Source organism: Lampetra fluviatilis, chromosome 33 (assembly GCF_964198595.1).
Source record: "Lampetra fluviatilis chromosome 33, kcLamFluv1.1, whole genome shotgun sequence".
Taxonomy (NCBI): Eukaryota; Metazoa; Chordata; class Hyperoartia; order Petromyzontiformes; family Petromyzontidae; genus Lampetra; species Lampetra fluviatilis.
In genome coordinates, this window is record NC_136307.1 from 1,424,063 (window position 1) to 1,442,337 (window position 18,275).

Consider the following 18,275-nt stretch of genomic DNA (forward strand, 5'->3'; position numbering starts at 1 on the left):
TACGTTGTTCATGTGCTGTAAAGATGGGCTGTTGCCCGTAACGTCGCCTATTATATATATTTTTTCTCATGAAACCACAGTTATTGACGATCGCGTTGGGTTTAAATGTATTGTTGCTTGTGCACCACTGCCAATGCAGCATCGTCAAATATTGTATTAACTTTTTTTTGTAAAAGGGATATTCGCTGTGTTATTGCCCTTTCCGAGCTCTGCATAAAAAAGTGGGGGTTCATGTAGGGGAGTGAGAGGTCGGGCAGGGGAGTTCGTGCAGGCGAGTGGGAGTTCGTGCAGGGGAGTTCGTGCAGGGGAGTTTGTGCAGGGGAGTTCGTGCACGAGAGTTCGTGCACGAGAGTTCGTGCAAGATAGTTCATGCAGGGGAGTTCGTGCAGAGGAGTTCGTGCAGGGGAGTTCGTGCAGGGGAGTTCGTGCAGAGGAGTTCGTGCAGAGGAGTTCGTGCAGGGGAGTTCGTGCAGGGGAGTTCGTGCAGAGGAGTTCGTGCAGGCGAGTGAGAGTTCGTGCGGGGGAGTTCGTGCAGGGGAGTTCGTGCAGGGGAGTGAGAGTTCGTGTAGGGGAGTGGGGGTTCGTTTCTTTTAAAAGTCTGCGACAAAACTCTGCGGGCTGAGCCAATGGGGCCACGGGCGCGCGCCTCGCCTGTGGAGGGCCACGTGACCCACCCCGAGCGCGCCTCTATGTGACGCCGCGTCGAGTCCAGGGCAGCTCAGAGGCGAGTTGGCGTTGAGCGGGGACTGCTTCTCACTGCAACGCGCTGCTGGTCAGTTGATGGCTTTCGCTCATTCGAGCGTGTATGATCTGATATTTTTTAATTGAATTTTTTTCTCTTTTTTATTTTAAAATCGATGATGGGGATGTAATTGTGCGTTGGTATTTCGTGGTTTTGTAAATGTTTTTGGGTTGTTTGTGACAGATTAGTGCATGTGATGTTTTTTTGAAAGTTTTCTGTGGAGTTTTTGTTAACTCTCTAGTTGTGGTGAATGCAAGCTGGGGTACGCGTCTCATTGAGAGTGATTGCTTAAACTTGAAGTTTCCCTGTTAGGGCGAAGCAGACACTCACCATCATATATATTTGAGTACTTTGCGATGTGAGTTTTTGTTACAAGTGTTTGTGTTAAATGTAAACATGTCATGTAAGACATGTCTTAAATGTTTATTGCTCCAGTGTTTCAATTGACAACAATGACGGATGGTTGCGGTTTTTATTTACTTTCGCGTTATCCAACCGACGAAATTTCTGGAGGTTTTTTTTTCTTCCAAGAGAGCCGTCGTTGTAATTATTTGCTTAAAAATTTCCTGGCAGGAAAAAAAAACAAAAAAACTCCGTAATCAGTGCAGCCTCCACACGTCAGCACACGTCAGCTATAGACCAGCGAAACTTCTTGGAAGCTTATAAAACTAGATATGAAGTTTTTGTGACTGCAAGGATCCATACTTTTAGTTCTCTTCGGTAAAGTCACGTAGGAAAAAAACACCTGAATACGGACGCTTGTGTTGTGCCCGAAACGTCGTGATTTAATTTAGTTGTTTTCATTTTAATTTATTTAGTTTTTTACCTACGTGACCTTACCGAAAAAACTAAAAGTAAAGCTTATAAAACTTATCTTTAAACAAAATGATAATCAGTCTAGATTTGGAGCTTTCCTGGCTGCAGGAATCCATTCTCTTTGGTTCTTTCGGTAAAGTCACGTGGGTAAAAATCAAATAAATCACGACGTTTCGATTGCAACACAAGCAATCATCATCAGCAAAAACAAATTATTGCTGTGGTTTTCCCACCTGATAATTGCTTGTGTTGTAATCGAAACGTCGCGATTTAATTTATTTCATACCTACGTGACTTTACCGAAAGAACCAAAGAGTATTAAATGATAATCATTGACTCCACTTTGGAAGGTTGTATTGTTGCAATCCAGAGCTTTGCTTCACTCGCCCGGTAAGTCCCTTAAAGCAACTGAGAAAGCTTCTAAAAATCCGAATCATCTCTGTCCAACCAGCAGTGTGAATATTTACAACACAGTTCGGAGATTGGCAGATCGCGTGTGGTTGGGTACAGCGTCGGCAACTTTGACCTCTTCCTAGACGTTTAGGCAGGATGGAAGAGTAGGCCAAATACTCTCCAGAGGGGCCTCTCCAGAGCTCTGTGTAGTGGAGACCCTTCTGCCAGCAGTGGCATTGCAGGGCTGCACTCTTACAAATTCTATAGTATATTTCTACAATTTAAATATTGTATTAGTTCCCAAGTAAACCTTTTTGCATCTTGGGGCTGCAGTCAAAAGTCAACGGGCCAGGTTGTCTTCTTGTCGAGTCTTCATTTTTGTACATTCCGTTTTTATTTTTAGCGAAAAATGTTCCACGTCTCCACCACCACCAGCAACAACAACAACAACAATGGGGCAAACCGTCTGGGCAATGTGTTTGGGCTGCTTTCTGTCAAGAATGAGAATCTGGCCGAGCGTTTACATCAGTCCCAATTAGCGTGCACTGGTGCCCGTCCCCTCTGGGTGGTGCTTGTGTCAGGAGGGGCACCTCGGCATTCCTGCGACAGGGGCCTGCCAGATGTTAGCAAGCTCCTGTGAGCTGTGCATCTTTCAATCCAAGTTGACAACTGATTTCTTCAGAACTGCTTTTTGTGTTTAGTTCTTTGGCCTTCGCCCATACCTCCGATGAGCACGGTTGGCTACACACAGCGGCGAAAGAAGTTCAACAAACACACATATAAACATATATGCAAGACAAACACATTTAGCAATCTTAGGACGGATGAGGGTCTTGGTTGCCCATTGACCACAACCTTCCAATCGTGAGTCATGCGCTCTGACCACAGACACACCCAGCTGGCTAAGACTCCAAGTAGTTTCGTGATGGGGAGGGAGGTTTGGAAAACATGTTGTTCTGAGCCTTTTGTCAATCCACTGCTGGATGAATGCCTCCCCACGCCGTCTCAGATGGGGTCCGTTGTTTGGTCAAACTCCACCCGCGCTGGTGTGTGCGGGTCGGCGAAGGGGAGGTCCGTGACCGGTGTAAATATCGCTCGCCACTGATGTTAGCCGTGAAAAGGGATTCTAACAGCGGTTGCAGCGTTGACAGCGCAGTGCGCTAACCCACGGCACCGCTGCTCCACCCTCCTACATACACGGCAAAGCATTCAAACCCCGCTCACTTTAGGTCAACCTGAACGATTGTTTCATACGTCCAGCCCTCTACCCTGCAGATGGATGTCGCACGCGCACCATTGCCCATTGCAAGACAATGGATTGCTGGCGTGAACCACCACACTTTGGATTTGTTTGAAAAGCCTATGTCTTCCACTCCATCTTTTATTAATAATAATTAATTCATCCCGTTTGGTATTCGTGCCATTCCTATGGTGGCAAGGCTATCAGGAATGTGCTATGAATTCGCAGACCGGTTTATCGTCTGCCAGGAGGTGATCGAGGTAATGTGGGAGTAATATTTCATGTTTGGACGGGCACACATGGCCTACTCTCTTCCGAATTATGTCGCCCGCAGTATTAACCAGGGCGGCCGCTGGGCTCGAACCGTGCACCTCGCCAAACAAGCGGTGAACACACTACCGCTGGGCCGTGTTCACCACCACTGCATGAACTTCACCCTCCCATACAATCGATTGAAATAGTTTCAGTGTGTTTGGTGCTCGCAAATGTACGGACCGGGTGAGGTGGCGAATGTCTGCAAAACAGCGAAACAGCAAAACAGCAAAACAGCGCCTTCGAGGCCAGGTTTGGTGGATCACGCCGAGCGAGTTCGTAGTCCAAACTTGATGGAGCCTTCTGAGCAACGACTCTTGCGACTCAGGATGCGGCTGTGTGAACCTTGTGGGTGATGTCCCCTCCTGTGCACCACGCTTTCTGGGGGTGCCCTGTTATCCTCACACAAAATGCAAACAACCATGAATTGGATTATCCAAAAATCCCATTGAATATTTTCTTGAGAACTAAAAGAGTTCTGCTATTATCAGCGCTCCACTCGTCACTCCACTCCTTAGCACTCACCACTCCCTCCCTCACCACCACCACGAAACCACTCACCACTCCCTCCCTCACCACCACCCCTCACCACTCCTTCCCTCACCACCACCACTCACCACTCCCTCCCTCACCACCACCACTAAACCGGCCCCTCCCTCCTCACCACCAAACCACTCATCACTCACGACTTGATCCATCACCACCACCACCGAACCACTCACCACTCCCTCCCTCCCTCCCTCACCACTACCACATCACTCAACACTCCCTCCCTCACCACCACCACACCACTCACCACTCCCCAAGCAATGCTCACATTCCGCCGCAACCTCAGGCCCGTGTGCATTCGTCACTGACAACACTCAACGCGCAGCGCTCACCAATTCTCTATCACACTCACTGCTCACCAATACTCTATCACACTCACTCCTCACCAATACTCCATCACACTCACTGCTCACCAATACTCTATCACACTCACTGCTCACCGCTTCGCGACGACTATTGACTGAACGCAAGGTCGAGAGGTGATCACTGTCAATACCCTTGGCGCTACAGAACCGACGTCTTCAATATTGTGCAGCTGTTGCACATTAGACACCCACCCTCTTCATCACAATCGCCGCTCTTTACGAGTCGCCCTCCCCCCCTTCTCGTCGACTGCAGTGCCCCTCTCGCGTTCTCCCCCCCCCTCCATCTCGTCGACCGCCGTTTCCCCTCGCCACAGTCCTCCCACGTGAGCTGCCCGGCTGCTTTGCCTGATCCTGCGAATGACTTCCGAGTACCTTCTATATGCACCACCATTCAAAGGCACCCTCTGCATGCACCACTATTCAAAGGCCTCTCCCCTCCAGGACCAGCACCAGAGCGGAGCACGGGTGGGCCCAGCACCACCATTTGGCCCTTTGACCACTCACGATCACTGACTCTGCTGAGCGTGCACCACTGCCATGGTACTTGCCAGAACAGCTGTTACCCCCCACCCCCCCAAATCCGAGAGGAGCTGGGGCCAGGCCTGATCCGCTGGATTTATCAATATTCAGAGTTGCTTTGTTAAAAGTCCAGCTCTCTGGCTAGTGCCAAAAGCACAGACGTAGTTCCTGCCTCAAACATCTAAATTTGACCTCTCTACTCTTCAAATGTGGTTCAAATAACGGGCATCATATTTCCACATTGCATCATACGCATTATGTATATTTTACCTCCCGCGTATAACCATCTAAATTCGTGAAGTACGGTACTAATTTGTAGGCAGTAACTATGCAATCGGCTCGTCGATTACATCCGACCTTTCAAATAAAGCACGTGAAGAATCGATGCTTTTCAATTGATAAATGTTGTCATTGGTCAATGTCGCCCGTTGGTTGCAAGCGTACGGGGTGATGAGCGAGCAGTAATTATTGCTCTTTGACTCAAAAGAAGCGAGAGGTTGGAGCAACATCCATGGCTCGGCAGCATGCGGCTCCGGAGTGGCGCGCGGCTCTGCAAGGAGCCGCTTCGTCGCGTTGTCCGTTCGAGGCCACCGCCGTCTCGTGTTCACCGCCACAATGCATTGTGGGCTCTTGAAAATTTGAAGGGCTTTTTTTGTTACCGAATTCGAAAAAAAAGGCTCCGCTTGTTCTTTTGGTTGCCCACCCCCCGGACCAAATGAATATTCACTCGTTCATTCTCGCTCACTCTCAGCCACTCTCTCTCTAATTCCCCTATCACAACAAAGGCGCGCACCCAACAGCAACAACAACACGCTCAATAGATGGGCAAGGGCCCTTTGTTTGGGCCAATTTCGCCAACGATGCTCCGTTGCATTTCTAATGCAAGCACTGTGAGGAGGATCAGGCGTGTTGACCACAGCACCGGTCTCCACGGCTGTCAACCCGTACGGTTTACCCCGTATTCTTGTGCAGGGAAATTCAGTTTTCAGGTCCATACGGCGTACAGCCGTTTCAATGCGGGCAAAAAAATGTTTTGTCTATTTATTTGTGTTTCTCTCTTGTAATGGGACTTTGTAGGATGAACGTTGAGATTTATAAGGGCACGGGGTGACCAATAAGGTCTGGATTGGTCTGTAATAAGGTAGGGCACTGATAAGGGGTTGATAACTATGACCCCGTGTGGTGACGAGTAACTGCCCAAGCACATTTAATCATCATAATTGTCAGTGGCACTGATACGTTTGTTCAATTACATGCGTACAATTAATCATACAGACCCTTTTCATTTCACGTTTCAATAATCCAAAGACACACACAAAGAAACGACGTCACAGTTGTTCGTGGACTCAGCTTCCCAGATGGCAAGCCGCGAAGTGTTACCAGTGGCCGCAGCTTGGTAAACCTGCCTGGGTTGGCATCACATCGCCTCCCCCCTCATCCCTCCACGGGAGTAAAGTGACGGAAATTTCCATCCCGCCGCTCTGCACAACGACGATAAAATGTCGACTCGTGAGCAAAAGTGAATGAGTTCCGATCCCTACGCCGCCTACTGGCCACTGCCGTGCAAGTGCAGGTGGGGTAAAGGAGCAGCCCCGCAAGTGCTTGCTCACGCCACTGCCGGCGGAACGACCACAGGGCGCTGTGGAGGCGGTGTTCTTCATTGCAAGGCCCGCGGGCCACTTGCGGCCCCTGACGTTGCGGCCCGTGACAATACACAGATGTGAAATAAAACCCATCATCGTGCTGCTGTTGAACCCCAACAATTGTTTCAAACGTGTGGCGGCCCTCACGCTGGTGATGTCTTATTGGCGAAAGTGCCACGTCCCCCTGAAAATTAGTGAACAACACTGCTGTAGAGCCACGAGATGTTAACTACCTCGCCTGGTGTACAGGAGGTCGTGGGTTCGATCCCGACCCGGACGCCTGCTGTATATTTGGAATTTGCATGTTCTCCCCGTGGTCGCAATGGATTTTTCCCTCCACATTTTTGAAACATGCGTTTACACCATTTGAGTGCTCTAAATTGCCACGTGATAAGCCACTTCGTCGAGCTATCATTTGTGGCCAGGGTGCGTCTGTAAAATAGCTATATAGCTTAGTGAGCTTTACCTGGTAAAAACAAAAACATAGTTTATAGATGCTTTGAAAGAGTTGGAATTAGCCACACTTTACCCCACCGCACTTTGGCCCATATTGACTGCTTGGTGGACAGAGAGACACTTGGACCATTGTCTGAGCTGCCGCGCCAGGAGGCAGAACCAGCGATCTCTCTAGATTGCAATTCCAGTCTGCTAACTATTACACGACACTCCTGAGACGTTTACACACAGGGTTGTAGCCGCCTTTGGGATGAACAGAAGGCTTGCGGTCGTACGGCTGCAGAGCTGATGACCAGCGTATCACCCTGTTATTCTCCATCTGTAACCTATTTAGAGAACTTAAACGGTTTGTGATAGGTTTCAGGGTTATATTCTTTCTCGTTGGGAATGTTTGCACAACCCACGCCAAGTAGAAAAAAAATCCTTCTCGATTGCAGCGTACAGTATATTGCGAGGAAGTAACTTTCCTTCTGGCGAACTTTACCGAGTATTTTATTTTCTGCTTCCCCATTTCGCGTTCTTAAATCGACACAGCACCTAGGCGAGCGTCTGAAGCATCGCTCCGCAAGACGAGTGCATTTCGAAAATAACAATAATAAAACATAATCTTCCTCATTTGGTTACTCAATGATCGACTTGATTTCCTTACCAGCTTTCAACTTTTAAAACGCTGAATTTGCTTATGCAGTCCATTCATCCTTGTTCAGTTGGTCTTTAGTGATCAAGTGAAGGAAGTGACCGCATCTGCACAGCGTGGGATGAGCTTTCCATGATAGCCAGCCAAGTCTGTGAATGGCCATAGCTCTTGGCAGAAGGTGCACTATTTTGGAAGATACTTGGCATTTTATCCCCGTCAGCTCATATTGGTCTCTCCCCAACGATATGCATCAGGAGTTGAGTTTCCTTGAATTCTAGCCCTTGCTGTGAGGTCATGTTTAAAACGTGGTTCAAATCGTGCGTAAATCATACCACGTGCAAAATAATGGTAATGGGAATCCCATTCAAAAGAGTCTCAACATCATCTGGTTACAGGCAGCCAGAGAACCAGCTACTCCAAATCGCATTCCCTTAAGCGGCGTTTGGTCAGTCTGCTCAGCTCTAGTTGGTGGAAGTTTTGGTCATTTCCCAAAAACCCAAGCGATACATCTTGATCATGGGACCTCCTTTGTCAGTGCCAAAATATGAATCTAGTTTTTTCCCCTTTTATCTGGCAACAGGTGTTAAGTTGTTAAAACACCAAACTTAAACCTTTTACAAGGAATCATGTCTGCGTTAACCACAATACTTGCAAACAAAAAACATACTCTGATAATATATGCATTGTCCTTGAAACTGATTGGTCCACACCAGATACCGCTTTCTTTTGAGCCTCGTCTCAAATGGTGTTAGAACAGAGGACGCCTATTGGCCAAACCTATTCTGATACATCTTAAGTTTTGCATAAAAATGTATGACCCGGTTTGACTAATGTAGGCTGGTACGGAAGCGATTTCAGAAATCTGGCTTTCTCAACAGAACAATGACGCTGGAATAGTTGGAATCAGCTTCCTCTATCTCCCACAAATATCCATTATAACTTGTTTCACCCTGTTTTATTTTCCACTTAACCAAGGTAGGCACCTCCAGATGTGGATATGGTCTTATTGGGTTTGGCCGAGTTTCTAAGGTGCATCTCAAGTTCTGCTCCAGTCAATTTTACCAAACTTATATGTGAAGACATCTGGAAATATCTCAAAAAAACTACTCGGCTCTCTACTCTGAGTGGATGAAGGGTTGGGATTCGCTATCAACAACCCTACCATGTTTATTTTGGCACAGAGGGCAGCGTAATGTTTGCCTCTCATTCGCCATCTTCTGTCACGTAAACAAAACGTGCAAATAATTTACTTCAGCAAAATTGGTGTGTTGGAGAGTAATCCCACAACGTGATTAGCCAGAATTGTGAATAAGTCTTCTTAAATACACTCTCCTACTGTTAGCTCTTTCTGCCTTGTCCATTTATCTTAATCTATGTATACTTATTCGCTCTTTCTGCCGTGTCCATTTATCTCAACCCATGTATATTTATGTATTTACATTTCAATTATGATATATGTATGTTTGGATTTGATTGGTGTTGTAAACCCACTATGAATCATTTAGGTTGAATCCAAAGTCATGCAAGTTCTGTATCCGTACAAATTTAACAAAGGCCCTCTCCACCACCACCACCACAACGTCTCGTTTTGCTATCTGAGAGCGGCATGAGACGTTCTACTCAAATTGCTCATGTTCGGCGTTGCAGCTGTATGACCACCGTTGCATTTCCATCGCCTCTCAGTTTCTCCTGGATCATTGAGCAGGTTTCTTTAAACCCATTTCTTAGATCAAATCATGTTGGTAAGTAACATTTACCTCATACGTTAAATGTTATTTAGCCCGAGGTACGGAACAGATTATCATCCCTGCTATGCCGTATTGGTCTAAGTTCTCACTTATTGCATTTTCTGTGAGTCTGTGCCAGCTAATGAAGAATGATTTTGTGTCCGTGTGTGTGTGTCAGGCTGCCAGTCAAGGTTTCCAGATCCGGGGAATGTTTCTCAAAGTTCAGAAAATCTTCCGTCTGGACTTCCTTTGAAACATAAGCTCGAAGACGGCAAAAGGACGTGAATTGGAAAATATTTCTAACACAATCGCACCAAATTCCTCCGTGAAAAAGACAACTGGCTGAGTACTCGTAACGATGCGCTCGTGCAGCGAAACGATGCGGTGTAGCGGCACAACTCTGCAACGAAACAACTCGCTCAACAAAACAGGGGCCGGCTTCATAATGCTCGTCGTCATACTATCGCTACTTTCACTTGCATCAGCACAGCAACCCCAAGGCCCACACATCGCTCACTCTCTTTGCTACGGTCAGACCTGCTACTCGCTACACCTGGAAAGGGTCGCATTCCTCGCAGCGCACAAAGCGTGCCAGGGCCGTGGAGGAATGCTGACGACGATGAAGACAACCGAGGAGACATCTCTTCTGCAGGAGCTGCTCGTCAACTTCCACACGCACCGGGAGGCCGAGCTTGGCGCTGCGCCCGCCAGAAAGCTGTGGATCGGCCTCCGCCGCAACAGGCGTCAGTGCTACGCGCCCAAAAAGCCACTACGGGGATTTTACTGGCTTTACCGGGACGAGGAAACGTCCTACTCCAACTGGGCCAAGGAGCCTGGTGGTCCATGTACCGTTGAGAGGTGCGTAACCGCTGGCTACACCCAGGCCGAGATAACCGACGGCAGCCCCAGCCTCAAGTGGGAAGACGGCAATTGCAACGCCCCGGCCATGTTTGTGTGCAAGTACACGTACAGGGGCATGTGCGAGCCATTCCATCTGCACGCAGGCGCCTCCATCACCTACCAGGTGCCCTTCGGAGTCACGGACCAGGACTTTGGCGTGTACCCGGAGGGCAGCACTGGGTCGGTCGCGTGCGCGGGGAGCGACAAGGTCGTTCAGGTTACGTGCGAGCTCGTGGATCAAGAATTTGGTTGGACCGGAGCGTTCTTGGATCCCCCGTGCGAGCTCGACGCCTCCGAGGATTCTGAGGACGACGACGACGCGGAGGAACTGGTGAGCCTGCCGGTTTCATCAGAGGAGGACGCGGAAGACAAGGCAGGCTGCGATGTAGACAACGGTGGCTGCGAGCACCGGTGCGTCCAGGAGGACGAGGGGGAGGGGGGGGCCCATCGCTGCGAGTGTATCCAGGGCTACCTTCTGGACGACGAGGACGAGCGCAGCTGCGTCGACATCGACGAGTGCGGCGATGGGGAGCAGCCATGCGAGCAGCGGTGCATCAACACGGAGGGCAGCTACCACTGTGCGTGCGAGCGCGGCTTCGAGATGCTGGAGGGCCACACCTGCGCCGACATCGACGAGTGTGAGGGCTTCCCATGCGAGCAGTTCTGCGAGAACACGCCGGGCTCGTACGCGTGCTACTGTGCTGACGGCTTCACCCTGGATGCGAGCAACAAGCGCGACTGCGTGCACTACGACCCGTGCTCGCTCGGCGCAGAGCTGTGCGAGTACGCGTGTAGACTTGCGCAGCGGGGCGAACCGGAGTGCTACTGCGGCCCGGGCTACTCACTGCACGAGAACGGCGCCAACTGCACCGACGTGGACGAGTGCAAGTCGAGCCCGTGCGCCCAGGCCTGCTTCAACGCGCCCGGCACTTTCCAGTGCTCGTGCGAGGAAGGCTTCTCGCTGTTGAAAGATGGCGTCGGTTGTGTTCCGAAGGAAGGTTTCGCCATCTTTGCAGCGACGGCTGTAGAAGACGAGGACGAGGCGGAGTTGGCTGCGACAGAGTACGCCGACTCGAACGAGTTGTCGGAGGACGAGAATGAGACGACGGAGCTCGGCCTTACGGAAATGATGCCCCCGGCCGAGTACCCAGTTAAGCCTACCCACACGACCACGTACCCGGTTAGGCCTACCCACATGGCCACGTACCCGGTTAGGCCTACCCGCAGGTCCGCCTACGCGACTGTGGCTACCGTCACCTCTGAAATTAATGTCGACGAACACACCGCCGGTGGCGAGACGTCGACTTGGCCTGCAGTGACGTACGAGCACGATCGCCGTCCACAGGGGACTGGCTCGGCGCGAGCGACGGAGGAGCGAAACTCGAAGCCCTGGCTTCTCGTGGCCATCATTTTCGCCGGCCTGCTCATCGTCACGGTCACCACGTTCCTGTGCTTCGCGAAGCGTGGCGGCCGTAAGCGTCCCGCTCAGAGTGGCCCGGGTTCGGCGCCTTCCGGCGCTCAAGCCGAGGTCCCACTCACAAAAACTGAAGGACCCGCCGGTGGGCCGCTCGATTCCTCCGCAGATGTGAATGAGACCTCGGCAAACAATGAAGATTTGACAATGCAAACGAGCCTGCATAACGGTTCATAATATGGCCTCAGCCATTCAATAGAGAACAATAACTTGCCGTATGACATTGCAAGGCATGGCCTGCATCCTTTTGTTATTTCAATCCTTTAAACACGTGTAATTTAGGTGTAGCATAATTATGCCATTGGCATTTGCAAATTCACTGAGCTTGAAGTCATTGATTTCTCAACTGCTTGCTAAATAACCGATTACTTTAATTGTGTTCCACGCGAGGTCAAATCTCTGGCTTTATTCTCTAATGAGAATTGGGCCTCGCTTGTCTCCATTGGTAGGCCTAAGCCAGTGAAAAAAAATCTTATTCTAGTAACGAAGGTCAGTGGGGCGACACAGGACAACCACTGTTGACTTTCCACAAAGTGGTATTTATTTTTATCTTCCACGAAAGACTGTGTCTTGAGTCATCCACTGATCTGGAGTCTATCTTGGAACCCTTCTCGTTAAGCACTCGGCGAGAAAGAATTATAACTATAAGCTACTTTAATAAGCTACTTTATTTTAATTCTGTAAAATAAGTCTATAAAAGCTTGTAAAGAACGTCCTCAGTTAATTGGACAATCACGGCGTACATTCACGCAAAATAAGCTGCCATCTGATTAGCTAACACGCTCAATTGATCAATCCTCGTCACAGCTGTCGGATGTGTTTTCGGGTCGTAGCTCGTGTTGCTCGCCATTTTGTCTGACGTTCTTCTCCACGCGCTGGCAGCTTCTTCAAGCACCAATGGAACGACTAAAACAAACATCTCCGCGTAGGGGAATGAGAAGTCGGACATCGTGCTGAGCAAACACGTGGTGTAACCCGAATATACATCGGAAGGTTGAACAGCACCATGGTGGATATATGCACAATAGTTCCCTTTGTACAGCCACTTTTACAAAAGCCAAGCTTTAAAAAGGGGATCTTATATACAAGTTATGGTCAACTTTGTTTCCACAATTCAGAGTAAAGTGCTGACATTAAACGATTAAAATGCCTACAGCTTGCATGGCCAGATGTGCAACATTGTAGTGTATCTAGCCGATAACCGTAGTTTTTTCAGGATTTTTACTGTCGATAAAGCATTTGTATGATCAGCTATTGTTTGTAATACGAGAAGCCTTGGGCCTTGGTTCGGTAGTCAATGGGAACGGAAACAAGTTTTCATAGTTTTTTACCACTCAATATGATGTGAAGTGTTTAAGTGCGTGCTTATACTTTTGTCTGTTTTTGTAAGTTGTGTCTGATACTGATCGCGGACTTGCTTGCCAGCTGTCACGTTCTACTTGGGGTATAGTGAGCAACATTCGCTTCTTGTCGTTGAATAAGAATCGGTCTGAGAAACGATTTGACAACGCCCATCATCATCATGTGGCTCTCAACGCGTTTCTAAGGTGACGACTTAACCTTCTTTCCAAACCTCCAGCAACAAATTACCTCCGCTCAAAACATTTATTTCGCCCCGACTGTGCGAATAAGTGAGCCTACCGCAATCGATTGCAAAGTAATACCGCTTCATCGGGGTAGGCAGAGATGTCAGCCCGTCCGTCTAGGCGAACTAGACGGGTCGCCTAGGGCGCCAAGTTAAGTGGGGTGCGCCAAATTCGAGGAAAAAATACAAATAACGAAGTTGCCATTATTTAAATTCCCGTGCGCGTACTGAAGGAATATGAATTATAATTCATTTCTGAGAACGTGTTGGTCGGACAGACGGACAAACCGAATGATTATGCCTCTGTTTAAAAAAAAATACGCTTAAAAAACATTTAACGGAAAAAGTGAGGACAAATATTTCTCAGTTTACCAAAAAACCTCAGCCTAGAGCCCTAGATCGTGCCCTTGGGGGTTGAGGGGTGGGGTGCCGGTTGCAGGGTTCGCCTTCGAGCGCCAGTTGCTGCAGCGAGTTTGGGGCCGCCCCTGCCACCGTGTTGTAAAATAGGGGCTGTGATATAAGTCCTCGCTCGACATATATCTGCACATTACAGATGTGTCCTTGTGCCAGCGATTCCATCATCACGATTCAAGTGACGAATCAACAATGTTTCGTCTTGCTTGTGCCATCCCTTTCATGTTGTCTGGTGTGTACTTGTTTTTTTCTTTATTTCTATGTTCTATGAAGAGAGGGCCCATTGCCCATAACGTCTACTCGTATATACATATGTTTCCTTTTAAGGCAGTGTCAATGACGAGTGTGCTGACTTTACAGGTATACCGGAATTAATTTGCATAACACGTATGCAATTGATTCCTAACGCTTGGTTTCATTGTACGAATCGGATGTTGTCGTCGATGCATCGTTGCATGCCAAGTGACCTGGTAATGGTTTCGCGGGAACCCTCCCGTGATGTCACACCACGTGACGATTCGTCGTGACGCCACACTGGGTGTGTGTCGGCAAGGGGTTGGGTTATGTTGGATGACGTCAGTGCATTTGGCTTGTCGACGTCAACCGCTCTTATTGTCAACGCTTTGAACGCATGCGTGGACGTTGGGGGTATTACACAACCTGGGGAAGACCCCCACAAACGAATGCACTTACCTGTTGGAGTTAACCCTTCCTTTAGCCCCCCGGGTGTGTGTTCCGGGGTTGTACCCGCGTTGTTGTTGGAGCACGATGTCAGCGCGAAACGTCGGACAAAGGTGCAGGACAACACGTGCGGAGGGTTACAGCGCACAACCGCGAAAACCTTCGAAGTGTTACTGATGCCTTCCTTCAAATGAAAATAAATAAACGCGGTGATAAAACGTGCACACTTAAACTGGAATTTACAGCTCTGTTAGACACTTCGTCTGAACACTTCTGGCCATCATAATTGTACATTCTGTTACTGCGTATAAATTATTGCTTTATTGTGAGCGTCATCATGTTGCATTGGTAAGGGAGGCTGGTACATCGGCGTGGCGTGTGGTCGTTATTCTGTTGTCTGACCGGTTCAAGGTGATGATTCCGTTGGAATATGTAAAATCACGAGCCACATTGCATGTTACACTTTACAATGAGCACATGCAAATTAAGCTTCCGAATTAGTAATTACAAATAACTGCTTGCTTTATAAGAATTTATGTTTCTCATTTGTGTTTAATATTGTCGACACACAACGTGCTTAATTTTGCCTGGTATAATGTAGTAGAGTTGTTCTATTTTTTGTTGTTGCTCTTAATGAAATTGTGGTTTCAGTCTGGCAGCTCTGAGTATGACAATCAGTGCGACCGCATTGACACCACGTGGGGTGGCTGCGTCGCTGTGCCGCTGGTCATGTGGGAGGAGGGAGGGACGCGTGAGTCGCTCCGCAGAGCCGCAGCGCGATGCTGGATGGAGGTGGCGGTGACGGCAGGAACGTGTGAACGAGGAGAGGATCTTTCCCATGTACTGTCGCTATACTCGAAATAAAACCGACCTTAAAAACCCGACACTTGCGCTGTGGACAGCCATTGCTTACGTGCGTACTTATGGCAGTGATGCCCGTTACAAAAAATGAAATTCAATTAAATCCAGATGAAAACGAACGCCCTTTATAAATGCGTATGACTTTAGAAATTGCGAAACTTTGATGAACAAAAAACACTTTGTCCACTGTTTTCTGTGTACTTTGAAATACCAAGCATGTTCACGAAAATTCGAGAGATGTGAGAGAAAGTGAGAGAGCACAATGACATGTGTTCGTTAATGGACAGCGCTTGCAGATCCACATCGCTCATTCGTCAAGCCCTTCAATTGAAGAGGATAATCGGTGGCACCGTGGTTAGCTTGCTGCGTTCTGAACCTGGCCAAGTGAGTTCGATTCCCAAACTCACCAGCGGAAGGAAAAAGGGCCGAACAAGCCCCATGGCCGGCACGATGCGAGGAGGTGGATTGATTGATTGGATTGACAAAACTGTAAACATCGGTGGGTAATGGAAAACACACTTGCGCTGGGTCACAATGAGGTTACCTTGACCTACAGTCAATACTTGATGCACCCTGTCCATTATTACAAAGGAGCATACAATCTGTTGGGTGCTGTTGATCTAAATTTCCCCTTCGGCGTGCCGTCCGATGGTACTTGAGCCTCAGAGAGTGTTTATGATTACTTAGACAATTCGGAAGAAGTTACACACAGGCTACATATTAAAGTGGTTTGCACTCTGCAATGCTTCACCGGTCATATTATTGCAAAGACATGGTGTCTTTAAGTCGTAGGCTCATTCGTGCAAAGTAGAACATTGCCACGTGGTATTTTGCTTAATCCAGGCACAACGAAAGTGTGAATTACGACATTTTTCCCTCGTTGCTTTAGTCAAGCGTCACACGTGTTTTTGGTGCAGTGTTCACTTCGTGAAATGTTCCATGTTTTGTAAGTACGATGGATGCAATTTTATATTCTATTTCTACAATAGAATGGAAAAGCCAATTCGTATTTTTGATGTTGTAGAAAATTTCCGGTATTGTTGTCACTTTAAGTAACGCAGTCGTAAGAGCGATACCGAATTGAAAATAGACTTTTAAAAATGGCAATTGATAAAGCACGTAACGATTAGTTGACGTTTGACAACTTGCCTCGATAATAGAAGAATCGAATCTTCTTTGTCTCGTTTTTTACCGTATCATCGCTTTTCATTGTTACCTCGCTTGTACAGTGTTTCTCGAACCTTTAGAATAAATGTGACTTTAGCTTGTTGGCTTAGATTTGCGTTACGTATATTCTTATTACGCACGTGCTTCTAAGCGTCGTATCTTGCACAACAACAATCGAATGGAGTAGACGGATCGATGGTGTCATCGGTACATGCGTAAGAGCGGAGTGGGTAAAGAGGCTGGCAGTGCGCAGGTTGGAGAATGAAACAACGTTGATTTGTACGGAATGTTGATATAACAAAATAGAAAACACTGCATGGCGAGATGTAATCTCTCTGACGAGCAGGTCGACAAACGAGTGGAACCATTGCGTGAGAGACATCATAAGAACATTAACCACAGAGAGGTAACGGAGAAGCAACAGGGAGACCGGGAGGCAGTCAAGGGTTGGATCATCAATAAGCTAGACAGATTCTGATTGGATCCCATCAAAATGTTTCAAAATGATGCACAACCAGCTATAGATGAGTGCTATATTCAGGCGTAGACCGATCATTTGCAGTTTTAGTTTCCATTTCGTACAAAAATATATTGTATTTTGTTATATCTTCAAATTAGCGGAGTGACGGTTATGCATGGCTCTTTAAATAATAAATAGCGTTCTCAAAAACAGAAGGTTGCATGGATCAATAATTACAATTACAGATGAAAAGGCAAATCGGCCATATGTTACATGCTTCCATCAAAATCTTTTCACGGCAACAATATATTATCTGCAAGTTGGATTTGAGAAACGAATACGTAAATATTGATGGGGAAATACGCACCATCCCAGGTTCGCTGATGACAGTCATTGAAACGATCAGTGGGAATGGACCACAGGAATTTGATACCAAAACACTTTTTGAAAGGAGGCTGCGAGGTTGGGCTCGGGATAAAAATGAGCAAAAAAAACAAGGTCACGAACAACGAGTTCGCTGAACAAGTGGAGATGTCTGTTGGGAGTGACGCAACGGGAAAAATACCACGTGTGCACTTAGGGCATCCGTTGAAGGCGGACGGGAACAACAAATCACGACATAAAGCGAGTCAACATCGAGCAGATTTGACCAGTTGTTGTCAAGCTGAACTTGAAATGTTGAAAAAAATTCACGTAACAATCTGCTCAAAGAAGAACATATTACATCGGCGCATCATACTACTTATTGTGACGTATGGGTCAAGAAACATGGTCATTCGTTGAAAACGTGCATATACGAAGCGGCGAGAAATGCTTGCTTCGAGAATTACGTTGAGCGAAAGAGAAGGGTTAGAGAACGCACACAGGTGAACGCCAACCTCCAAGCTATTAAGTGGGTGGGCTTGGGCATTGCATCTGCGCCCGTCTGGAACGCTCTTCCTTGTGATATTAGGAAGCCCCTGGAGCTATGCAGTTTTAAATCTAGATTGAAAACTCATTTATTTAAAACTGCTCTTTGTGTTTAGTCTGTTGTCCTTCCCCCGCGCATCCGATTAGCGCGGTTGGCGACGTACGGTGCGAAAGAAGTTCAACATACATACATGCACTGTAAATGGTTTCAATATTTAATACATGCGGCATTGGCTCCCCACAATCCTCTCAGCACTCGTGACTCGGCATTCAATGTCCATAATTCCCCGAGCTCATGCCGGCAGGGGTGTTAAAGGAGTGTTTTTTTGTGGTAAGATAAAATCTTGATTCCCTTTTTCAAATGATCAGATTTCACAGTGACAGAGTGTTATTTTTTAATTCTATTTTAGCAACGAAGAACATAT

General features: G+C 47.7%; 1 protein-coding gene across 2 annotated transcripts; it reads left to right on the top strand.

Annotated features, from left to right (window-relative positions):
• The first annotated feature begins 719 nt into the window (after positions 1-719).
• LOC144943920 (thrombomodulin-like) lies at positions 720-15,331 on the top strand. 2 transcript variants are annotated; one of them, XM_078871788.1, is made up of 3 exons: positions 720-772; positions 9,578-11,484; positions 11,515-15,331. In XM_078871788.1, the coding sequence occupies exons 2-3, from the start codon at positions 9,758-9,760 to the stop codon at positions 11,948-11,950; spliced, it is 2,163 nt and encodes a 720-aa protein (XP_078727914.1). In that variant the 5' UTR covers positions 720-772; positions 9,578-9,757; the 3' UTR covers positions 11,951-15,331. The 2 variants fall into 2 exon arrangements, with proteins under 2 accessions (XP_078727914.1, XP_078727913.1); XM_078871787.1 differs by having other exon boundaries at positions 9,578-15,331.
• Positions 15,332-18,275: the final 2,944 nt, after the last annotated feature.